This window comes from Trypanosoma melophagium (assembly GCF_022059095.1).
Source record: "Trypanosoma melophagium isolate St. Kilda chromosome Unknown ctg1segment0, whole genome shotgun sequence".
Taxonomy (NCBI): domain Eukaryota; phylum Euglenozoa; class Kinetoplastea; order Trypanosomatida; family Trypanosomatidae; genus Trypanosoma; species Trypanosoma melophagium.
Genome location: NW_027125132.1, coordinates 388,155 through 412,558, shown reverse-complemented (window position 1 = coordinate 412,558; position 24,404 = coordinate 388,155). Strand labels below are relative to the sequence as shown.

The 24,404-nt window shown below is 38.2% G+C and overlaps 13 protein-coding genes across 13 annotated transcripts; all 13 read left to right on the top strand.

Annotated features, from left to right (window-relative positions):
• Positions 1–1,709: 1,709 nt before the first annotated feature.
• Positions 1,710–3,248, top strand: LSM04_009393 (Carbohydrate kinase; the record flags this gene model as incomplete). The annotated part of the gene is made up of 1 exon (XM_067335332.1): positions 1,710–3,248. One exon carries the CDS (start codon positions 1,710–1,712, stop codon positions 3,246–3,248), a length of 1,539 nt encoding a protein of 512 aa, XP_067195478.1.
• A 751-nt stretch (positions 3,249–3,999) lies between these two features.
• Positions 4,000–6,456, top strand: LSM04_005620 (AttH domain; the record flags this gene model as incomplete). The annotated part of the gene is made up of 1 exon (XM_067335331.1): positions 4,000–6,456. One exon carries the CDS (start codon positions 4,000–4,002, stop codon positions 6,454–6,456), a length of 2,457 nt encoding a protein of 818 aa, XP_067195227.1.
• Positions 6,457–7,111: 655 nt separating this feature from the next.
• On the top strand, positions 7,112–10,804 carry LSM04_009376 (Ubiquitin-activating enzyme E1; the record flags this gene model as incomplete). Its single annotated transcript, XM_067335330.1, has 1 exon — positions 7,112–10,804. One exon carries the CDS (start codon positions 7,112–7,114, stop codon positions 10,802–10,804), a length of 3,693 nt encoding a protein of 1,230 aa, XP_067195476.1.
• Positions 10,805–11,882: 1,078 nt separating this feature from the next.
• Positions 11,883–12,167, top strand: LSM04_000310 (uncharacterized protein; the record flags this gene model as incomplete). Its single annotated transcript, XM_067335329.1, has 1 exon — positions 11,883–12,167. One exon carries the CDS (start codon positions 11,883–11,885, stop codon positions 12,165–12,167), a length of 285 nt encoding a protein of 94 aa, XP_067194930.1.
• A 3-nt stretch (positions 12,168–12,170) lies between these two features.
• On the top strand, positions 12,171–12,470 carry LSM04_001277 (uncharacterized protein; the record flags this gene model as incomplete). The annotated part of the gene is made up of 1 exon (XM_067335328.1): positions 12,171–12,470. One exon carries the CDS (start codon positions 12,171–12,173, stop codon positions 12,468–12,470), a length of 300 nt encoding a protein of 99 aa, XP_067194981.1.
• A 569-nt stretch (positions 12,471–13,039) lies between these two features.
• On the top strand, positions 13,040–14,155 carry LSM04_009113 (Zinc knuckle CX2CX3GHX4C; the record flags this gene model as incomplete). Its single annotated transcript, XM_067335327.1, has 1 exon — positions 13,040–14,155. One exon carries the CDS (start codon positions 13,040–13,042, stop codon positions 14,153–14,155), a length of 1,116 nt encoding a protein of 371 aa, XP_067195461.1.
• A 472-nt stretch (positions 14,156–14,627) lies between these two features.
• LSM04_001608 (NADH dehydrogenase [ubiquinone] 1 alpha subcomplex subunit 12) lies at positions 14,628–15,443 on the top strand (the record flags this gene model as incomplete). Its single annotated transcript, XM_067335326.1, has 1 exon — positions 14,628–15,443. One exon carries the CDS (start codon positions 14,628–14,630, stop codon positions 15,441–15,443), a length of 816 nt encoding a protein of 271 aa, XP_067195001.1.
• A 705-nt stretch (positions 15,444–16,148) lies between these two features.
• LSM04_001903 (Isoprenylcysteine carboxyl methyltransferase) lies at positions 16,149–16,904 on the top strand (the record flags this gene model as incomplete). Its single annotated transcript, XM_067335325.1, has 1 exon — positions 16,149–16,904. The coding sequence occupies one exon, from the start codon at positions 16,149–16,151 to the stop codon at positions 16,902–16,904; it is 756 nt and encodes a 251-aa protein (XP_067195021.1).
• Positions 16,905–17,235: 331 nt separating this feature from the next.
• On the top strand, positions 17,236–18,456 carry LSM04_005370 (Platelet-activating factor acetylhydrolase-like; the record flags this gene model as incomplete). Its single annotated transcript, XM_067335324.1, has 1 exon — positions 17,236–18,456. One exon carries the CDS (start codon positions 17,236–17,238, stop codon positions 18,454–18,456), a length of 1,221 nt encoding a protein of 406 aa, XP_067195212.1.
• A 321-nt stretch (positions 18,457–18,777) lies between these two features.
• Positions 18,778–20,094, top strand: LSM04_004376 (Platelet-activating factor acetylhydrolase-like; the record flags this gene model as incomplete). Its single annotated transcript, XM_067335322.1, has 1 exon — positions 18,778–20,094. The coding sequence occupies one exon, from the start codon at positions 18,778–18,780 to the stop codon at positions 20,092–20,094; it is 1,317 nt and encodes a 438-aa protein (XP_067195167.1).
• Positions 20,095–20,545: 451 nt separating this feature from the next.
• On the top strand, positions 20,546–20,971 carry LSM04_001049 (Glyoxalase/fosfomycin resistance/dioxygenase domain; the record flags this gene model as incomplete). The annotated part of the gene is made up of 1 exon (XM_067335321.1): positions 20,546–20,971. The coding sequence occupies one exon, from the start codon at positions 20,546–20,548 to the stop codon at positions 20,969–20,971; it is 426 nt and encodes a 141-aa protein (XP_067194968.1).
• Positions 20,972–21,347: 376 nt separating this feature from the next.
• LSM04_002267 (uncharacterized protein) lies at positions 21,348–22,547 on the top strand (the record flags this gene model as incomplete). Its single annotated transcript, XM_067335320.1, has 1 exon — positions 21,348–22,547. The coding sequence occupies one exon, from the start codon at positions 21,348–21,350 to the stop codon at positions 22,545–22,547; it is 1,200 nt and encodes a 399-aa protein (XP_067195045.1).
• A 408-nt stretch (positions 22,548–22,955) lies between these two features.
• Positions 22,956–24,164, top strand: LSM04_002561 (3'-5' exonuclease domain; the record flags this gene model as incomplete). Its single annotated transcript, XM_067335319.1, has 1 exon — positions 22,956–24,164. The coding sequence occupies one exon, from the start codon at positions 22,956–22,958 to the stop codon at positions 24,162–24,164; it is 1,209 nt and encodes a 402-aa protein (XP_067195063.1).
• Positions 24,165–24,404: the final 240 nt, after the last annotated feature.

Here is a 24,404-nt window from a genome sequence, read left to right as displayed (position 1 = left end):
AGTGCGAATAAACTCTCCATAATATACATAAAAAATGATGATACTGACCCTGCTCCGCTACTGACAACAAACCCGTGATACGAGACTCTTCAGGGCTTCTGACGCGACGCATATATGTATACCACACTCAAGAAGAGAGAGAGAGAGGAAAGTGAAAGTGAAACGCACAGGTTCACCAGCTACCACGCGGAGCGTATACTATCAATCTCCGTGGAGGTCGTTCAATTGGACCGAGACCTGCACTGCATCTGAGAGCTGTGATGATCCATTTAACACAATATCGACACTGAGTCGGAAATACACTTAGTGACGCACAAGTGACAGAACATGGAGATCCCAGCACACGTTGCTGGACACTGAGCTCTCTTGCTCCCTTGCTCTTTCTCTCTCTCTCTCTCTCTCTTTCCTTCACTTCTTTCATCTTTCCACTGAGTGCACCTTATGATTTCAACCTCAATGCGTCAAGACACACACAAACCGTGTGGCTGATTGTAGGATTCAAACGCAATGCCGTAAGCAGTATGACCTCATCCCCTCCTCATCTCTCCCTCTCTCTTTCAGACACACACACAATGCCTACGAGGTCGACGTGTACCCCGTGTGTCGATTGATGGCGCGTCGGGGAATGGAAATGACCGAGAACACACACACACACATACGCTGTACAGTCCACTTTGCTGGTCGCATGTGATGATACTGACCCTGCTCCGCTACTGACAACAAACCCGTGATACGAGACTCTTCAGGGCTTCTGACGCGACGCATATATGTATACCACACTCAAGAAGAGAGAGAGAGAGGAAAGTGAAAGTGAAACGCACAGGTTCACCAGCTACCACGCGGAGCGTATACTATCAATCTCCGTGGAGGTCGTTCAATTGGACCGAGACCTGCACTGCATCTGAGAGCTGTGATGATCCATTTAACACAATATCGACACTGAGTCGGAAATACACTTAGTGACGCACAAGTGACAGAACATGGAGATCCCAGCACACGTTGCTGGACACTGAGCTCTCTTGCTCCCTTGCTCTTTCTCTCTCTCTCTCTCTTTCCTTCACTTCTTTCATCTTTCCACTGAGTGCACCTTATGATTTCAACCTCAATGCGTCAAGACACACACAAACCGTGTGGCTGATTGTAGGATTCAAACGCAATGCCGTAAGCAGTATGACCTCATCCCCTCCTCATCTCTCCCTCTCTCTTTCAGACACACACACAATGCATACGAGGTCGACGTGTACCCCGTGTGTCGATTGATGGCGCGTCGGGGAATGGAAATGACCGAGAACACACACACACACATACGCTGTACAGTCCACTTTGCTGGTCGCATGTGATGATACTGACCCTGCTCCGCTACTGACAACAAACCCGTGATACGAGACTCTTCAGGGCTTCTGACGCGACGCTAAATTACTAATGAGGGATCCTTTCTGTTTCTAAGTTTTTATTCCGTTATCAGCATTATTCGCTTTCTGCTATGGCGTTTTTCTCTCGCTTTGCAGGTTAGTATAATGATGCAAGATTTATTTGCTTTATTTAAATACTTTTTATTGTTTTATTTTTTTCTATTAGTTTTTTTTCATATTTCCATCTGTATTTTATTTTATTTCTGGCTATGCAATTTTTTATTGGGGTTATTCTTTTTTTTTTTAGTGGTTCTTTTTGTTGTTGTTGTCAATAGTAAGGTTTGCAATCGAGGTTGAATGAAGTATATTGGTGCACTTGATCAAGGTACAACAAGTACCCGTTTTATGATATTTGATGAGAGGCAACGTCTTGTTGCACGGCATCAATTGCCTCATAAGCAGTATACACCTAACCCTGGATGGGTGGAACATGATCCCATTGAGATTTTTAAAATTAGTTGTAAATGTATTGTAGCCGCTTTGTCTGAGTTGCGATTGAAGGATCCAAACTTTGATAAACTTGAAGCTATTGGGATAGCGAATCAACGGGAAACAACAGTTGCTTGGGATCGAGAGACGATGAAACCACTCTATAATGCCATTGTATGGAATGACTTAAGGACTTATGATATTACTAAAAAGGCTGCAGAAGATCTTGGAGGTGGTGATATTCGTTTTGCCGTTGAAAAGAATGGACTACTGGTAAGTACTTATTTTTCTGCATTTAAAATGCGATGGTTGCTGGATAATGTTCCGGCTGTTGTGGAGGCACAGAAGCGTGGGAATTTGTGTTTCGGTACTATTGACTCATGGTTAGTGTTTATGTTAAGCAATGGAAGTAGCTTTCTGACGGATGTTACAAATGCTTCACGTACGTTTTTGATGGATATCCGTACAAGAGCTTGGTCTCCTGAACTTTGTGAAAAACTTGGAATACCTATGAAATCTCTTGCCGAGATTCGAAGTAATAGTGAGTTTTTTGCTAATGTGCTTTCGGAAGAAGCTGGACTTGCCACAGTATTGCGACATAAAACACCTATTATGGGTTGTATTGGTGATCAGCAAGGGGCTTTGTTTGGTAATATGTGTTTTAATGAGGGAGAAGCGAAAAACACTTATGGTACCGGATGCTTTCTTTTAATGGTGGTTGGAAAAGAAGTACGGTTCTCGCAGCATGGCCTTCTCTCTACAGTTGCATTTCAGGTTGGTAGTAAAGGATCCTGTACATACGCTATTGAAGGCTCTATTGCAGGTGCAGGAGCTGCCATTGAATGGATGAAAAATAATATGAATTTATTTAAGAATATTACGGATTGTGAGAAAATAGCCCGTAGCGTCCCTGATACACAAGGAGTTTTTTTTGTCCCTGCGTTTTCAGGTTTACTTGCCCCTTATTGGGATCCCACCGCACGTGGTACTATTCTTGGAATGACACTAAAGACCACAAATGCCCATGTTGTCCGTGCAGCTCTACAAGCTATTGCCTTACAAGTTGTTGATGCTGTAGAGGCGATGAAACAGGATGCGGCGTTGAATGTTGAAATCCTTCGCGTTGATGGAGGACTCTCAGGTAACCGCTTGTTAATGGAGATGCAGTCAGATTTGTTGGGTGTTGATTTACATCTCCCTGTTATGGCGGAGACCAGTGCTCTTGGTGCTGCGTTGTGTGCTGGACTTGCCGCTGGTGTGTGGAAATCACTGGATGAAATTAAAACAGTAGCGGCTAAGGAATACAAATGGGAAGTCATCAAACCGAAAGCATCCTCTGAATTTCGACGAGAAATTAAGGGTCAGTGGAAACGAGCACTACAGAATGCGAAATGGGCCAAACTTTAGGCGGTGATGTTTTTTTTTTTTTCTCCGCGGGTGTGTTAGTGTGTGTGTGTCTACATATTAAATATCCTTTCCTTTGAAAACGATGGTTTTTTTTTTATAATATAGGTTTGTTCTGGGGAGACTTTTTTTAAATGAGGTAAAACATCTTGGGTTTATTTTCAAAAATTCGCTTGGAATTTATATGTTTCAACAAATATTACGGTTTAGTGATTTATTGTCTTCTTTCAAGAGCAAAAAGAAAAGAAAAGGAAGCGATTTTTTCTGATGTTTTGAAATATTTTTCACCCCCTGTTCCTCTTTTTTGCTTAAATAACTTTATATATATGAAGAGAGAGAGAGAGAGAGAGAAGCGCTGAGTAATACTTGTAGGATCTTTCGTTTTTTTTTTTTTTTTTTTTTGTACCTCAATGTATCTCGTTATTTGGGAATAGCATCTGAAGCGAATAATACTAGATCGTGCATTCGCTCGTTTTTAACCCTTGATTGTATCTGCAATATTATGTATGATATACTTATATTTTCTGTCTCTCTTTTTTTTTTTGTTTATTCTTCTGTTGAGATGGAGGGAAAAAGGCTCTGGTGTTCTTATTTCTTTTTTTCTTATCCCTCTTTGATTCTTCTCTATTCTTTTCCTTCTCTTTTTATAGTATTAATCCGCAAAATAAAGCGAGTTATTATTATTATTATTATTATTATTATTATTATTATTATTATTATTATTATTATTATTATTATTATTATTATTGCCATCATGTTGGAGGAACCCGTTGTGAAGAAGCAAAAGTCCGAGCAAGAAGGGGCTGCTGCTCTTCATGAGCGTATGCGGTCCTCGTGGCCAAAAGACGTTCCCCTGGACGATAATACCGATTTGAATGAAAGTCCCTTTGAACTCTGTGTGGAGCATGACGCCCCGCATGACAACTGTGCGTTCGAGTGGTGGCGTGTGCATGGCCGCGTGGGTGCGAATAACCGCTTTGGTGTATTGGTGACATTTCTCCGTCTTGTCGTCGCAGACGGGGGAGGGGAGGGATTACCGCCGGCGTGTGATTTTGTGAAATACGCGGCAGGTGTGGCGTGGGTGATTGTGGATCACGCGAAGAAAAAGTACTATCGGTTTGTTGATGCCGATCATCAAGCCCCGTTAATAGCCGCATTTCTCACCGCTAATATGAGTTATATTGGGAATGAGTACTTTCTTCAGGCGTTGTCGGAACAATTTAAACAAGATCGTCTGCCGTTGCCAGAGAGGCCTATGACAGAACCAGCTTCTGTGCATTTGGAAAAACTAAACTTGAGTTATGATGGAAATCATATTTCTGTTGTTGGTCAAGCCAAAGGAGGTAAATCATCGCATCCTAGTTATAAACTTTCTCTTTCAGGGACAACTTTTGAAAGTGGTGATACACAAATGTCTGAAGAAGTGAAGGCAACAGTAGAACTTACATTTCAACCAACTCAACGTCCAGTTTTACATGGAAAATCTGGTGTGGTAGAACTTGGGAAGGACTGGAGACATGATATATTTCATTATTTTCTCCCTCATTGTAAAGTAATGGAAGGTACAATTAATCTTACACGTGCCTCTGATGATTTGGAAGTTGCTCGAAGTTCTGATGTAGAAGATGGAAGACTTTGGATGGAACATGGATTTGGTTGTGCCTTACCTCAAACAGATGAAGAACCAACCTTTTTGGAAAAGAAGTCTCAACAAGATAGTGAGGTTTTATTATACCTATGGAATTGTTGTTCCATACAATTAGATAATGAGACAAAAGATATTGTAAGCATTATCTATGCCGCAAATCCTGAAAATTGGAAACTCTTAAAAGCTTATGCTGTCTATCAATGTGGTAAAACTGGAAAAAGTGAAAGGTATCATGAGGGAATTGAAATTAACGTAGATAGTGCTTCACAATATCGTAGTGATAAAACAGGAGTTCTCTTTCCAACACGCTGGACACTAAATATTCCCTTTCGTGAAGGTTCAAAACTCGAATTAACCTTAGAAGCAACATTTCCAGATCAAGAATTTATTACACTTGTAGCTCAACCGAGTCTTTGGGTAGGAACAGTAGGGGTAAGAGGAAAAATTATTTTCTCTGATGGTACTTTTAATGATATTACGGGAAATGGTTTAATGGAAAGTCGTGGAAAAGGAAGTTTACATGATATTCCAAGATTGTTCGAACTCTTACGTGAGGTAACAACCACTCTTATGGAGAAACCAGAAGTAAGTTGTATGAAATCTTTAGAAGAAATTGTAAGTGGACCTTCAGCATCTGCTGTGGGAACTGTAAAAACATTAATGAGTCTTCATAATCAAACTTTTTCAGATGCTCATTTGGTTGTATTTACAGCTTTTCTTGCAGTATATGGATATATATTTCACCATGGAAAAAAAAAGGAAGAAGTTCTTAATGCTCTTCGATGGAGTCATGGCAAATGGTTTAGTTATTTTGGAAGTACAGCTATTGATATTAAAACAATAACATTACGTGCTTTTATGCTTTCTGAACTTACGACTGTACTTCAGAAATGTTGTGCCTCATGGATTCCATCCTATGTACAGCCTTCTGATCTTGTTATGTCCCCACCAAGTAGTATGGAAGTTCTATTGGCAGCACATAAAGTTGAAATCTCCTCTATTAGTCCACCTCGTGTTAATTTTGAAACGGAGGTAAGTAGACTAGATATTTCAAAATTAAAGGGATTAATTGATGGAAAATGGATTTTTGATGAATCCCGAGGAACAAGAAATATGGACGCATTTCTGGCAGCACAAGGTATAAATGTTATGTGGCGTACGTTTATTGTTAATGCAACGTTTACATTTCTTATTAATGTAGATGAAGATAAACGAACCACTTGTATTATTGTTGAAACACCTTTATATAATAAGAAATACTTAATACCACTTGATGGTGTACACTGGGAATGGCATAGTACTGGTCGTGGCCTAGTACATTCCAGGGCATCTGTTTTACCAGGTGGTAACGGAATTTATATGGAAACTGTATTTCCAAACAAAATGATGGAGTGTAAATGGTATACTTTTGAAGACGGTGAAAAGACTATGGTGGAATTGATGAAATTATATAAGAATAATGATATTGGCAAGGATAATGTGTCTGTGCAGCCAATATCAGTCTGCGTTAGGTATTTTACTATATATACGAATGATAATGCTGATGGTGGTGGTGTGCATTAAATTACATCTCATTTGCGGAAGTACTAATTATATATTTTTTCGTTCTCATTATTACTTCTGAGAGTCTGTGCGGGAAAAATATTCTTATATTTTTCGTATGATCTGTTAAAGAAAAAGAAAAAAAAAGGTAGACGTATGCACAATATCATATTTTCTGTGAAATCCCATTAAATTCATTCCTCATCGTTCTCAGATATGGTAGTCTATGTTTAAAAGATGTCTCCATCACCTATTTTTTTTTTTCTCATTCCTTTGGAGAGGTGTCACCTTTTTATTTTTATATTTATTAGTGGGAAACTAAGGCGTAGACTATTTTCTTGCAATTGGATGGGAATGAAGATATATGTATATGTTACGTGCCGTGAATTCTATTTCTTTAATGATAAATAAATAAGTATTTTTTTAAATGTGTGATGTATATACATATAAATATATATATATATATATATATATTTATATTTATATTTATTTATTTATTTATTTATTTATTTATTTATTTTTATCAATATTATTTTTTCTCCTTTATTTTTCCCTACCTTTTTTTGTTGTTATTTCGTTTTTGTTGGTATATAAATGTATAAATATATATATTTGTATTTTTAATATATTTATATTTTTTACTTAATGCGTTCCATCTATTTATCGCAGATTTCACATGCGAAAACATACTCGGGATCCCCACTCTGATTGTTCTGCGCCTTGTTCACAAAAGAACAATAACAATAATAACACTAACAATAAAAAAAGTAACGATAGTAATAGTAATCATAAATTTTACCGATTTGAACTTACTTCACGTCCGTCAAACACGCTTGAAAGTACACAAGGTGAAAAGGGAACTACCAATATTAATATGTCTACCAACACACTACCGGCCTCCACCGATGGCGCCATTGATTCCAAGTTCCTGGATAAACAGAGCCGCACCATTGGGACATACGGTCTAGAGACGATGGCAAAGCTCATCTCATTTAAGGTGCTCATCGTTGGCTGCAGCGGTGTGGGAATTGAGGCCGCGAAGAATCTCGCCATGGCGGGTGTTCACACAATTCTTCTCTGCGATCCGAAACGGGCGGAGATAAAAGATATGGGCGTTAACTTCGCCATCACGGAGGCCGCCGTGCAGGCATCATTGACTCGTGCAGAGGCCTCACGGCGTCTTGTCAGTGATTTAAATCCAAATGTGCGTGTTCGCGTTGTAGACGCCATCACAGAGGAGATTGTGGGAAAGATGAATGCCGTCGTGTACACATCCGCCGCACCGGACTGCAGTATTAAAACACTCATACGATGGAATGACTTTTGTCGTTCGCGAAAACCGGCGATTTCGTTTATTTTTGTCTTTCAGGGAGGAGTGTTGGGTTCTGTCTTTGTGGATCACGGCGATCACTTCACCGTTAAGGACCCCGATGGTCGTCCAATGACGCAAAAGTCTATTTTAGAAGTTGTCACTAAGAAAGACAAGACAGGGGACTCCTACACACGCATTCGATATGAAACACCAGAGGGGCAAACACCCGGGGCATTTCGCGACTACACAAAGATAAAGTTTTCTGAAGTAAAGGGATTGTGTAAGGCGAATGGGGAGAGTGTAAATGGACGTGTATTTGATGGAGTGGTGTGTACGGGTGATCCGCGTGATACGGTGCGTATTTATCCTTCTTTTGAAAGTCAAGGCTATTCGGCATATGAAACCGCTGGATTTCTACATGAATTGAAAGAAGTTTCACAATTGCAATTTCGACCACTAAAGGAGGCGCTTGCATTACCTGGAAGTTTCGTTCCTGTGAGTCCAATGATGGATGGATCAGAGGAATCGCAATCTCATCTTTGCTTAATGGCATTGCTCAAATTTGTGGAAAATCATGGACGTTTGCCAATGTTACATAATGAAAAAGAGGCAGATGAGGTTCTTTCAATTGCGAAAACTCTTAACAATGAGAATGCAAAGGAAAAGATGAAATATAATGAAGAGGATTATACAGTGCTTCTGACTCCAGAAAAAGAAGAATTTCCTCATCGTATTGCTCCTCCACCAAAACCTTTTCCTTTTACAGTGGATACAATAGATGAAACCTTTATTCGAATACAATCTTTTATCTCGCAAGCAGAATTACAACCGCTTTCTGCTGTTTTTGGGGCCGTAGCTGCCCAAGAAATTGTAAAAATAACAGGTAGATATACACCTATATATCAGTGGTTTCATTTTAATTGTGCCACTATGCTTCCAACCAGTAAAACGTACACAGATTCTAACGATTATGCAGCTATTAATTCTCGTTATGATCACCTTATTGTAATGCTTGGTAAAAAATTTCAAGAAAAATTGGGTAATCTTCATGTTTTTATGGTGGGATGTGGTGCGTTAGGATGTGAAAATATTAAAAACTTTGCTCTCTGTGGGGTGGCATGTGGAAAAAATGGATCACTTGTCGTTACCGATAATGATCGTATTGAAGTATCAAATCTCAGTCGACAATTTCTTTTTCGTGAAGAAAATGTGGGACAATCTAAATCGGTTGCGGCAGCAACTCGTATGCGTGTGATGAATAAGGATGCAAAAATTGATCCTCGCCAGGATTATATAGGTCCTTCTATGGAATATGTCTATCATGATCGATTTTGGAGCAGTTTGGATGTGGTTGTAAATGCTCTTGATAATATGGAAACACGTCTTTATGTGGATGAACAATGTGTAAAATTTAACAAAGTTCTTGTGGAGGCTGGAACAATGGGGACAGGAGGAAATGTGGATATTATTGTTCCAGGGAAAACAACATCCTATTCCGATGGTGGAGCGGCAGATGCCTCTGGTGGTATTCCAATGTGTACATTACGCAATTTTCCTTATATATTTGATCATTGTATTGAATGGTCTCGTGCACAATTTGATGATTTCTTTGTATCTCCTATGCAAACAGTGGAACAATTATTGGAAGATCCTGTTGCTTTCACAGAACGTATTAAAAAGGAACTTGATGCAGCGCAGACTGCGGGTGAGAGACTAAGTTTGGTGGAGAAGAATCTTGCTTCTTTACAAATAATACAAAAAGTTCTTTCTGTTCTTTCTGGTGGTGTGGATATGAATAAATGTGTTCAATGTGCTTGGGAAATGATGTTTCAACTCTTTCGTGATCGTATTAAAGATCTTCAACGATCATTTCCAAAAGATGCAAAGAAAAAGAATGGTGAGGATTTTTGGTCTGGTCATCGCAAATACCCAACAGCATTGGAAGTTAATCCTAAACACATTACATCAGATCCAGATGTTGCAGAATTCCTTATTGCTACTTCTAATCTTTTCGCCAGTATGTATGGTTTACACCCTATCAAACATGAACCACGATTTAATGATCCCAATAATCGCTGGATGAAACAATACCGTTCATTAGAGTGGTTAAACAGTGTGATCAGCAAATTTGTGGTACCGGAGTATCATCCTGGCGCTGTTGAAAACCTTGATGATGATATTCTTGACGCTGTTGATAAATCAAATACAGGTAAAGGAGAAGAATCAAAAGAGGAACATTTATTAAGTACACTTTCCAGTGTTACTAAAATTGCTGAACAATGCCGCGATAGAAAATTCATGGCATTAGATTTTGAAAAGGATGATGATGATAATTTTCATATTGATTTTGTAACCGCAGCAAGTAATCTTCGTGCAAAGAACTATGATATTCCTACACAAGATCGAATGAAAGTTAAACTTGTGGCTGGAAAGATTATTCCAGCTATTTCAACTACCACATCTGCCGTTACAGGTTTGGCCCTTATTGAATACTTTAAAACACTACAAGAGAAAGATATTTCATGTCTTCGTAATGGTATGATTGATGTGGGAACCAATAACTACGTCCTCTTTGAACGTGATGCTCCTATTAAGAATAGAACTAAAACCGTTATCAGTTATTTCCCTGAACAGGATTACACGTATAAGAAAAAGATTGTACGTTTACCAGAGGGATTTACAAAGTATGATGCTATTGAAGTTCCCATAACAAAATCCACCACAGTGTTGGAGTTTGTGACAAATCTGGAAAAAAAACTCAATACACTTACCCCTCCCAATACCACCTCCTCCACATGTGAGGTGATGAGTATTGGTGTTGGTAAGGGTATGTTGTGGAATGGCTCACGTAAACACGCCAATACAAATCGCTCATTAATGGAAGTAATTGAGGAACAAAAAACAGCAGAAGCGGGAGGAAAATTGCCGTGTCCATTCTGGCAGAATCGTATTCAATTTTGCGATCTTTCCGTTACGGTCGCATTGGATGAGGAGAATGCGGAGGTGGATGAGATGGATGTGGAGACGGCTATGATACGTTTGGTTATCACTGAGTGATAACGTAAAGTAAAAGTGAGAGAGAGAGAGAGGAAAGAAAAAGAAATGAAGAGAGAGAAAAGAAAAAGGAAAGAAGGAAAGAGAAGTGAGAAAACGAAAGGAAGCAAAAAAAAGAAGAAGAAAGAGAACAGAGAAAAAGAAAGGGAAATGGGACCGCGTGGTATTGATGGGGAACACCTGTGAGGGAAAAGAAAGAAAGGAAATTGAAACCATCAGTGATTAGGGGGAGCGAACCCGCTATGTTTGATGCCGTTTAAGTTTTTACCCTTTTATTTTCTCCCAATCGTTCTAAATATTATTATTATTATTATTATTATTATTATTATTATTATTATTATTATTATTATTATTATCACTATTATCTTCTATTTTTATCATCGATTGTTTGGACAAAATCTTTTTTTATTGTTTTTTCTATTTCTCATCGTGTAGCTGACTCTGATTTTTTTTTCTATTCCCAATTCACTTTTTTTATAATTATAATTTCTTTTTTATACTTACTTCTCTCTCATTCTCTCATTCTCTCTCTCTCTCTCTCTCTCTCTATATATATATATATATATATATATATATATATATATATATGGTTATATATTTCCCGGCTCTTCTCTCTCTCTCTCTCTCTCTCTCTCTGTCTCTCTCTCTCATTAACGGATTACAGTCGCGTATGGAACAATTCCTATCATGATCACATTCACATTCACAACAGCACTGTGGGGCCCCACCGCTCTCACTATGAACTGCCGTTGCCGATGATACAACCGCCGCCGTGCCAACATCCTCACCATTATTATTTAATCACACAAGAATCGAAAGAGAGGAAATAAATAACACACCCTCCACTGCAATATCGGCGAAGAAATCTGCTGGCAAGGGTGTAATAGTTAAAGAATCAAACGCAGCGAGTTTTCCTTCTTCTCGACCACAACAAGTACCATGCTCTGGTCGATGGAGTATATGTGCACCATCAATAACAAGAGCAACAGCCACAGCCAATAAGATAAAATGAAAGAATTCCAAGTCTCCCAATTCCAAAAGTATATTATTACTAGAGCAAGTGGAAAGTGCGGTGCTGTGTATGCCTTCTATTGAGTGTGGTAAACAATCGCCAGGAGTTATTAGTAAAAAAGGGCAGAAGATACCAATGTGCAGCTTTGTCACAAAATATCGTCGTAGGGTTGAAACATACGCTGCACAAAACGCACAAGATATTGGTTTTCTCTCACCAACAGTTGGACTACGTGTGAGAACAGAGGAAATTCACAGTATAAATAACGATGGAGGTCGTTTTTTTTTTTTTTTTTCATCTCTTGTAGGTTCAATGCCAGCACATATAAAGTGTGCACCACAATGTGAGGAATAATCTATGATGCATCAAAGAGGGTCTCAGAGTCTATGGATATCGACAAATAAAACTCCGAATATTACACATCGAAATTCAGGAGATACTTCATCTCATGTTGATGAACTTATTTCTACTTTGAAGAGGTCGCAAAATAATGCAAAATGTTCGAAGATAGGTCCCATGTATTCTTTCCTTTCACCTGTGCATGTTGGGGATATTTCTGGTGTATGTGATCGATCAGTAAAACGTCCAGTATCGCTTCGACGCACTTGTCTTGATACTAGTAGGGATTCTTCTGAATCCTCAATACTTTCGGAATAAATGTGATACCTAAACTGTACCCAGAGGTGTTCCTGATGTTTTTTTTTCCTAATAGTACATTTATTTTACTGTTGTCACTTCTTTTAATTCCTTACTTTCCTATACCTTTTCATGTTTAAATGTTTTTGTGTGGTCTCTTTTCTTCTTAGTTTTTTAGAGGAAAGAAGTATTTTTAATTGGAACATGATTAAATGTTCTTCTTATTACTTATTGAACTGTGAATAAACACTGTGTCTTTTTTTTTTCGAATTATTCTCTTTGCATGTGTCTATATTTATTTATTTTATTTGCTTGTTCCTCTTTATCTATGTTTTTTGTTTGTTTGTTTGTGTCTAAGTTTATTTATTGTTATTCCTATTCTTATTTCCACTAATCTTACGAGGTCTGGTATTAAAACGAAAATTGGAAAGCCTCACATGGGTTTTTGTTGAAAGTAAGTAGAAGAACAACGAAAACATCCAAAAGAGCCAAAACAAGTGAGAAACAAACTGCTCTTATTCTATTTTTTTTCTTACTATGTGTATATTTTTTGCTTCTTTTTTTTTCGTTTCTCTTCTCATCCTTAGTCAATGGTGGCGACCATCACATTTAAACTACGATCCAGTAATCATGTTGGCATTATAGATGTTCCCCATCGTGTGATATCATGCCGTGAAATCAAAGAGGCGATTGCTGAGAAATTAAGTGGATCTCCAGAGGAAATTGATATATTTGTATCGGGAAGCTCCGATTATCTTCACCCGGAGGAGGAACTCGCCGCCTACACCGTTGTTGAAGTTGTGCGGCACATCGCAGCCGGTAGACCACCACCAAAGCGTGAACGTGAAACCACCACCTCCACAACAGGAACAGGAACAACAAGTGGTAATAATAATAATAATAATAATAATACATCCGGAAGTGTATTATCTAGACGGGGAAGAAGGGAAGAGGAGGCGGAGGCGGCGCCGTTAACAGAGGAGGAACGCCTCGCCCAACTGAGTGAGGCCGTCGCCGTGGAAACAGGCATTGATGAAGTGGGGAGTTGGCGAATGCGGCAAATGCGAAATCGGCCAATGGGAGGACCCGGCGGCGGGGGAAATCGCGAGGATTCCTTTCGTCCGCCACCGCCGGGTTATATCTGCCATAACTGTGGAAAGAAGGGGCATCTTATTCAACACTGTCCAGGGGCAAAAGGGCCGCGGGGACTCAAGTTGTTATCGCTCCCAACAGGAATTCCAGAGACAATGTTGGTGGAGTGTACAATGGATGATCCAGCGGCAAAGTTTGTAACACGTGATGGTCGTTTAGTGAAGCGACGATTAGATAATGCGAGTTTTACGGGTGTAGTGACAACAGCTACAGATGTACCGGAAGTGGCGACGAGGGAAACCGATAATAATGGTGATAATGATAGTGAGACAAATGGAAAGAAGGGGGAGGAAAAGGCGAATACCACAACACAGACGAAACTATTATGTGGTTGGGATAAGGTGCTTGCAAAAAATGCAATGAAAACACCTTGTTGTGCTACACTTTTGTGTGGAAGTTGTTTTACAGAGAAAGTAGAAGAAATGATTAGCTGTGATGATCCAGATGCGGCACCGCTGCTCTGTCCTGGTTGCAGTAAACCACTAAATGTTCCAGATGTAACAGAAGCAGTGGAAGAGCGGAAACTCATTGAAGCAATTCTTGCAGGAAAGTGATAGATAAAAGAGTAAATGTTTTTTTTTCTTTAATTCTTCCTTGAAGCAAAGGAATGAGTGAGGGTGATGTTTGTGACTCCGAATGTTCGATTAAATAAGGAAGAAGAATATATATATGCTTTTTTCCTTTTATTAATTGAGATTTTTACACACGAATCATTTCGATACCTCTCATTTTTCTCCTTGTATATTTCATTCTTTTGATTCCAAATATTTCTCTTTGTTTTGTTTTGTTTTGTTTTTCCTTTTTTTCTATATATATATATATATATATATATATATATATATATATATATATTACACCAATAAAGCGACTGGATTTAGGATTTCTAGTCATTGCGGTATTCAACAAGGCGAGTACAAGCACAAAAACCAGAACGGTGGGAGGAAAAGAAAAAGTTACAATACCCATTAAGTAGATATATATATTTATATAGGAAAAGTCTCTCTGTCTGTCTCTGGGTCTAACAAAATGACCAGCATCTTCACATATGGTGCTGTGGGAAATAATCCAATGGCGCAGAAATACGCCCAAATGGCAACCCGTGCATCATCATGTGGATCAAAGAACTTTGTGTATACGAAATGCCACGATGACCCGCACCCGTTTCCCCGCCATCATCATCGTCAGAGTGATATACCATGGAAAGACTCTTTCACGTGGAATAGACTGCGATGGTGGATACACGATTTTCGCATGTTTGGTCTATGGGGGGCATTGCGGCGACATTACTACATTGGAGAACCATGGCGGCGAAAGGATGAAAAGATATTTGTGGGAAAAGATGAGAATGGAAATAAGTACTGGTTAGCTCGCCGCTCCCAGGCCTCCTTCCATGTACGTATGGTGGAACCCAAAGATCCTCACTGGTTTCGCGGTCAAACCCCACACACCGCCTCACCAATGTGGATGAAGTGGATGCAAGGCAATGCCGCACATACACCCGCACAAGTAAAGGCAAGAGGTGAGTGGGGACACAACTCACGTCTTGGTATGCCACTTCCATTTAATATTAAGTATGATGAGTTTTCGCCTATTAACGCGGGTGAAATATTCTCTCGTGATCCCATGTGGGTATCAGCCCCTGGTCTCCTAGTAAATCCAGAGCGTCGGGCATTAGAGGAAGCCGGTTACTCACGTTGGGTGATAAATAAGGGTATGCCAATTTATATGCCTTTCTGTGGTGTTCACGATTATCCTGATGAACTTGTAGAAGAATATTACAGAGGACAATGGGCTTTTGGTCGCACTAGTAAAGGGAATGATCATGACGAATGGAGAAATTAAGTGCATAACAATAGAAAGAAATGAAAAGAAACAGGAAAAGAGGATAGTTTTTTTTTTCCTTTTCACGTCTCCTCCTATTCCTTTCTTCTTTTACTCTTTGTATTGCTGTGTTAGTGTAGTAGAAAAAAAGTATTATGTTTATTTTGTGGGTGAACGGGGTGTGTCGGGGAATGGGCTGGGTGGGTAACGGGTATAGTTATTATTATTATTATTATTATTATTATTATTATTATTATTATTATTATTATTATTGCGTTTGTTCTTGTGTTACCCCTGTCATTACTAATTCATTAACCTCATACTAGGTAAGTGTGGTTGTAGTTAGGTGATAGTGGTCACAGTTTTAGTACTAGTATATTAGTGCTTAACACATTTTGTGTTTTTCAATATTTGTCGTTGTGTGTCTGTGTTAGTTGTTGTTTTTTTTTTTTTTTTTGATGCCGTATTCGCCTTCTCTCTTTATGTATATCTATATAATTTCAATTTGTGTTTACTATAGAATAGATAACTGGTAGTATATATATATATATATTGATAAATGTTGTACATTATTTATTTTTTTTTTCAGCTATTTTCTTTCTTTCTTGTTTTTCCTTCTTTTTCTTGTTCAGTGTCTTCGCCACATTAGCAATAAGTGTGAAGAGTATATACATATTGTGGAGTGGTTGGGGTGTTTGGAGTCTCTTTCTGGGGGTATGTGCGTAGATGAGGAGGAACATTGATGTGGAATTAAAACGCAATCTCATTCGAGAGATAGCTCTTATAGCGTTTTTCCTTGGAGCATCCTTTATGTTTGGTATTACATTGATTTTTCATAGTATATGGTATACCAAAAGTGTAGAAGAATACGCCGCTGGTGTTTATATTATATGTACGATGTTACTCTTTCACATGAGTGAATTCCTTGTGGCGGTATCTTTCCGTCGTCACGATACCCATCCAGATGCTTTTATGCTTTATCACTCAAGAGAATATACCATCGCAACAACAGCGGCGTGGTTGGAGTTTCTGGTGGAATGGCTATTTATACCTGAGAGTTGGAAGTTATCGCAGGATTCATCCTTCTCGTTTTTACTGCGTCTTCACTATAGTACGGTTACTATCATGGCGATATTAACAGTTGTATCTTATCTCGTGCGGGTTGCAGGGATGATGCACTGTGGATCGAACTTCTCACTTATTATTGAAGAAGAACGGCGGTCGAGTCATGTGCTCGTGGATGATGGTATTTACGGTATATTACGACATCCTGCATACTTTGGGTTCTTTTGGAAAACTGTGTTTTCGCAATTGTTATTGGCAAATCCTATTTGTCTTATTCTTCACACAGCTGTGACATGGGTCTTCTTTGCGAAACGTATTCCGTATGAAGAGGCAATACTATCGAGTGAAGAGTTCTTTGGTGATCAGTATAAAGCGTATAAGGCTCGCACATGGGTTGGTATCCCCTTTATTCACTAAATATATATATATATATATATATATATATATATATATATATATATATATATATATATGCTGGTATTCTTATTTTGGATGTATGTCTGTGGGGATCTAAAGAGGGGATATTATGATTTTTTTTGTGATTTCCTCTAATATTATCATTACTATTATTATTTACTGTTTTTTTTTTTCTTTTACTTTTCTTCCTTGTGTGTTTGTCTCTCTTTTTTTCAGCGAGGTTAAGGGAGAGCTATTCGATTTGTATGAGAAACAGCCTTCCAAAGCACAGCAAAGAAAAAAGAAAAAGAATACGCAAAGAAAAGAGAAAAAAACTAGTTAGTAAAATCTAATGAAGTTCCTCTCTAGGGACTGGTTACTCTCTCTTCATCTCTTACCACTTGAGAGTTGCATAGTGTTGAGTGCACTTTTTCTTTTCCTTTCACCAAATTCAGTCTTCTGGTCGTTATTATTTTTCGCAGTCGGTTCTCTCACTACAGTAGCACTCTTTGTTATTCTCCCACTTTCCCCACTAAAGTCAGTGGGAGCACATAGTGTGGGTATTCGTCATTTAAACCGTAATCTTGCTGTATACTATCCTACATTTATTCAACCTATTGAAGGAGAACCATGGCTTCCTGGTAATGATTCAAGTTTTATTTATACTATGGCGAAACAAACTGGTGTCAGATCTATGTGGTTAAAGCATTTAAAACTTGTGCGAATTCCATGTACTCGAAATGCTAGTGTTGTTTCTTTAATGACGCACAAAGGGGAACCACGACAAGTGTTTATTATTAGTCATAACTATGGAACTCATCATTTGTCATATTCATATTTGGCATTAGCGTTAGCTTCATGTGGTGCATTAGTGTACACTATACTTCACTCAGATAATACAGATGTTAGTATTGGAAAGAGTAGAATTGGTTCTCTAGCAGCTACTGAAGAAGATTCTCTGCAAGATAGAAGTTTAATTCATGAACGAAGGATGACTCAGTTAACTAAACGTGTAGAAGATGTTATACGTTTAATTGAAGGATTTTCTCAAGGTGAAATGTTACAACCGTTACAGGTAAGACCATCAGAATGGCAAACTTTCCTCTCTTCAGGGGCTAAAGTTAATCTTATTGGTCATGGATTTGGAGCTTTAACGATGATTGCTGTTGCTTTCAAGGCCCCCACATCTGTGGCTCAACTTATTGAGTCTATTACCGCTATGGATACGTGGCCGTTAAACCTGGTCGATGATCTCACACGTGGGCAACAATATATTCCATCCCATATTCATATGCAATTAGTGGATTCAGAAGAGTGGAGCAAACGCCGAGAACACGGTATGCAGGAAGAAGAACTGAAGGAGTTTCTTACATCTTTTGGAGTTGACTGTATCCGAAAAACATATACGGGAACAGATCACGCAAGTGTAACAGATATGGGTCTCTTGGCACCTGTTACGAGAAGAAAGCAGTTTGCTTCTAAAAAGTCTTCAACTTTTATACCGTTAGTGGCGAAGGAAATCATGCGTTTTGCACAGGGATTTGGCAGTGAGACCACTACAACTCTGGTGTAGCATGTGTCGTTAAGGGAAAGATATAAAGAGGATTAAATTTAAACAATTGGGACGGGAGGAAAATTTTATATCTTGCTGCTGCTCTTGTTGCTATTATTTTTATGTATTTATTTAGTTGTTTATTTATTGTTTTTGAAAGTTGATTGATTCGGTAATAATATTTTCTCAAATTCTATTGTGTACACTGAGTGATATTTATAGATATATATGTTATATATTTTTTCTTTTTGGTCTGTACTTATTCGGCAAAGATCAACTCTATTCAAGCCCCATATAATATATATATATATATATATATATATATATAATTACAACCCAATAATGAAACAAATGCCAGGAGCGTTTGAGGGTTTTTTTTCTGGTCCACCAAATTCTTTTTCGGATTATGTGGTGTCATTCCATTCTCTTCCTATTACCGTATCCTTGATTTTAGCCTTCCTTATGTGCGTTGGTGGGATTTTTATATTTTGGCCTTTCTTCTTCATCTGCTTTGGATTTCTCATATCTGTTGTGTTCTTTACAATATTACCACTTCCCATTCTTGGCCCTATTGGGGGTCATTACAATGTTGGTCTCGTACACTTGGATGGTAATCGCTCACAAACGATTCCTCCATTAGCCGTATTTTATCCAACAAATACTCCTCCGCTAAAGAATGGTGCATCCTATGTTCCTTTTAATGATCCTCTTTACATGAGTGGAATGGCCACATATGGAAAAGTACCTCTTTACGTGATGAAAGATACCTTATTTGTGCGATTGAGGGTTACCCTGGGTGCCACACCTATTCCTTTGAATGATTTAAAAACACCACCACCTGTTATCGCTTTCAGTCATGGTCTCAGTGCACATTATCAATTTTATGCTTGTCTGTGTACAGATCTCGCCGCCCGCGGTGCTATTGTGGTGAGTGTTGGGCACTGTGATGGCAGTGCGTCCTTTACGCGAATTGTGCATGGGGATAAAAGTGAGGGGAATGATGTTTACTTTAAAGATCTTGGATGGGAAGTGCCGGTGCGAGAGGGGCAACTCACCCAACGTGTACGAGAATTTCGACATACATTACTTCGACTAAAAGAAATGGATTTTTGGAAACAGGTGGGATTTGCAGAGTTGGATGTACAGAAGTATTTAAGTCAACCACTACAGGTGCATCTTTCTGGACATTCCTTTGGTGGTGCCACCGCACTGGCGACGGCGTTGCTGGAAGAACAAACGCCTGTTAATAATCCTGTAAAGAGTGTTATTGTGTTTGATCCATGGCATCTCCCACTGCAAAATGAACACTTTTTTAAACCCGTATCGGGAGGCAAAATGCAATACACAACACCCACACATATGGTATTTTCAGAGAGTTGGACACGAGATAAAGAGATTTGGGGTTTTTTTCAGCGAGTTAGATCTGCCGTATTGACGCAGTCTGCTTATTCTTCTCTTAAAGAAGAGGAAGAACATTCTATATTTGTTGCGGAAAGAACTGGTGATACGAATCACTACTTTGTATGTGATCTTTGTGTGCTAAGTCCCATTTTACACACCAAATCCAATGCCATTGTTCCCACAAGAGCATGTATTGTGGAGTGCGCTAACACTCTTCTGCGTGTTGCTAAAAGGCACATGGATGTCTTGGATTCATAGGATTTAGAGTTAAATTCATCCGTTTTTAATTTGTATATATATATATACAAATATACATAATGTTTATATGCATTATGTATATTTAATTGTTAAAGGAATTTCCTCTACATTAATGGTTTTGTTGTTTGATTTTTTTTTGTTTTCTTTGCTCCACGTGTCGGTGGTCATTTTTTATGCTTATATTGCCGATTCGATAGGGATTTTATTGTATTTACTTGTTTATTGGTCTTTTTATTTTTATTTTATTTTGGTTGACGCTTTAATTCCTGTTCTTCCTCCTCTTTATTATTATTTTTTATTGTACCTCTCTTATTGACCTCCCCACTTATATTAAAGTTGCAACATCAAAGTAGCAATTAAGTATATTATTATTATTATTATTATTATTATTATTATCATTACTTCTCAAGGTATTTTCACTTAACAACAATAAAAAGCAAAGAACACCATCATGCCGACACGACGACTTTTGCACACAATGATTCGTGTGGGAGATCTCGAGCGTAGTATTAAATTTTATACAGAGGCCCTTGGTATGCGTCTTCTTCGCAAGTGGGACTGCCCCGAGGATAAGTTTACTCTGGCTTTCCTTGGTTACGGTACAGAGAGTGAAACTGCCGTGCTAGAACTCACCTACAACTATGGTCAAAGTGAGTATAAACACGGTGATGCATATGGACACATTGCAATTGGTGTAGAGGATGTAAATGAGGAGGTTTCACGTTTAAAGAAGATGAATGTGCCTATTGATTACGATAGTGGTGATGGTTTTATGGCATTTATTGTAGATCCTGATGGGTACTATATTGAGTTATTGAATACGGAACAAATGATGGCAAAATCCAAGCAACACATGAAGGAACAGGGAACTGCTTAGGAGGGTAGAAAAACTTATTAATTCTTATTTTCAAACTTAAAATTTAATGGGTGTGAAGAATGAAATTTTACTATTGTTTTTATTACTTTTAGCGATCTGGGGTAATGAGGTATAACAAATAATAAAAAGAAGAAAGAAAAACCTCTTTTTTTTTCTCTGTTTTGGCCGAGGTGTCTCTGTGAGTCTGAATGTGTGTGTGTGCGTGTGCGTGTTTTTTTTTTTTTTTTTTGTGTGTGTGTGCCTTTTCTCTTTGTTTTTTCTATACTTATAATATTTTTGTAATTTAGTCCTTGATATCCCATTTCCCTTTTTTTTTACTTTTTTTTTCTCTCTCTTTCTTGTTGTTTCTTCCAATATAGCGTTAAAAAGGGTAATAATGCTTGGGGCTGGCACTTGGTTTGTTGGGCTTGCCATTCCCAGTGCGATGATTGGTGGCTTTATTGCCTCACGCAAACGTCTGGCGTATCAATGGCGGGAGGAACTGATGGATCCCGAAGGCACGGCCTATCCACCGATTACAATAAATGAAATGGAATTTGTTCGTAGAGTTTCCCCATCGTATCAAATGGAAGGAAGTGGTGAGAAATTGGCGGTGAGTGAAAATATTGGATTACGTGTGAATTGTGATGTTCTTTCAAGTGAGGAAAGAAGTGTGTTGATGGATGAGGTGGTGCGTTGGGTATCACTCTTTGGACAAAAAATAGATCCCAGGAAATTTGATCATCATGAGAAGAAGATGATGAAGGAGAATAGAAAAGATTCTGATGGTGTAGATTTGAAATCTTACAGAGAAACTTTTATTATTTCTGATCACGCAGAAGATATTCAATTAATGAAAGCTCCATGGGGAACAGGAGATGGTATCCGATATGAAGCAATGCCAGCAACTCTGCGTTTTTTAGTTAATAAGATACAACGAACATTTGAAGGTGTTGGTCGTCTTCGTCATGTTTATGTAGAATATGCACCAAGTGGTAAATTTTACCATGAACCACGAGTAACCAAAGGATTTGATGGACACGATTACGTTATTATTCCTTTACGACGTGATACAAATGCTACGGTTGTAACACTTTCTCCACTATTACGATCTAGGGTTTCATCACTGCAGGAAGTACGAGAAAATTCATGGACTTCGCGAGATATAGATACACTTATCCCAGCAAACGCCGCCCTTCGTGTGTATGGAATGGCACGTTATGAATGGGGTTGGGGTATTCGACCATGTGATGTTTGGTTTGGACATCGAAGTAATACACTTAAGCACATGTTACATACTAAACCACTTCAGGAAAGCGTTATGGAGAGAGTAAAGAAACGTTTATTTTATATTCGGCCTATGCATTCTGTTCAACAAGATGCGGCAATTGTAGTGCTTCACTTTGAAGGACCACGTGCTACTAACAAACAACGTTCATTATTACTACAACCGGAGATTCTTATTTTTGGGCGTCCACCGGTCCCTGAAACGTATGAGCAATGGGTGGAGGAACGTCCCACACCGGAGTCAGTCCGTAAAGAAGGTGTATTCTTATTCATGATTAAGAATTACTTGGAAATGTTACAAGTGAGCTGAAAATCAAAGGGATGGGGTTATTTATTATTATTATTATTATTATTATTATTATTATTATTATTATTATTATTATTATTATTATTATTTGTTTCTTTTTCAACAGTACGCATTATTTATATATATACTGTTCGCTTTGTTTGCTTTTTTTTCTTAATTTGGCTTTGCCTGCGACAGTGTGTCTGTGTCCGTGTGTGGATTTGATGATGATGATGATGGTGCTGTTATTATTATTATTATTATTATTATTATTATTATTATTATTATTATTATTATTATTGTTAATATTGCTTTTCTTTCATGGCTCTTGTAAGAGTGATCATAATAGTAAATTTTGTGCTCTCATTCCTTCTTTTTTTACATTTATTTCAATTTTTATTTAATTAGAGAAAAAAACGCAATAGTTAAAAAATGCTGCGTTATGTAGGGATTTCGCGATTATGGAGGCGATCACAAATACTCACAAGTGCTACTGCGAAGTCTTCTTCAAATGGAAGTTCCTCTATATCTTTCACATCCACTTTAGCAGAATCGACATCAGGAACAAAATCAACAACAACTTTATCATCATCACAATCACCATCCTCGTCAGATATCTTAAAATATCCTTATGAAGTGGTAGATACACCAGAGAAACTAAATAAGGCGGTAGAATCACTATTAAAAGCCTCTACGATTGCACTTGATATTGAGGCCTTCTGTACAACAGAGCAAGCAAAACAACTTGGGCGTATATCTCTTGTACAGGCGTGTTCAGATGCTAAACCGGTAGTATTTCTCTTTGACGTACTCACCTTAACAGGTCCATCCTTTGTTAAGGGTGTAAAACCAATATTAGATGATAAAAACATACGAAAATTACTTTTCGATTGTAGACGTGATGTAGAAGCTCTTAGTTGTCAATTAGGATTAAAACCAGAAGGTTTATTAGACCTGCAACTTTTTTTTACAGCTATGCAATGGAAACTTCGTAGTGTAAATCGTCGTTCTGGAATGACGTATGTATTAAAGAATGTTGCAGGACTTACACGGCAGGAAGGCGATTCTGCGGTTCAGGCCGCTATGACATTAGGAAACCGTCCTGTGTGGGATGTTCGTCCTTTACCAGATCACTTTCTAGAGTACGCAGCCGATGATGTTCGACACATCTTACTTCTATCAAATTATCTGGTTGGAAGTAAAAAAGTTCCTATTGACGCCGTCTCGGTAGAACGACTCACTGCGCAGTATGTACAGCATTACGCTATTGGTAAACCCGTTACAGAAGAGGCTGATGCAACACCAGCAGAAGTAAATATTGCATGGTTAGAGCGATATATTGGACCAGGTGGGGTTTGTCATTTTTGTGGGGCTAAAGGACACACAGAGGCGGAATGTTTTAAGAAACAGAATGGAAAGATGAAATGTAGTTTCTGCGGTGAAAATGGGCATACCGCACGAAATTGTTTTAAGAAACATCCGCAACTTCTCAAGTGTGAAAAGTGCGGACAACTTGGTCATACCGGTGCAAGTTGTTTTCGAACAAATCCTTGTAAACATTGTGGGGGTGCACATAGTAGTGCAAATTGTCATAAGGCACTTCGTCAACAAAAATTTTTCGGTGATACATCGTCATCATAACGGTCTACATTGATTACATATTATTATTATTATTACCATTGAAAGAATAATAACAAAAAACTTGGAACGAAATTTGAATGGATTTGTATTTTTCTTTTCTATTTTTATATGTTCTGTTTTTTTTTTCTCTCAGATGATTTGATGGATTGGTGTCACATGTTTCTATTCAATCTCTTCTTTTTTTTTCTCCTTTCTATTTTTTTTTTGTTTGTTTATGCATACATACTTGTATATATATTA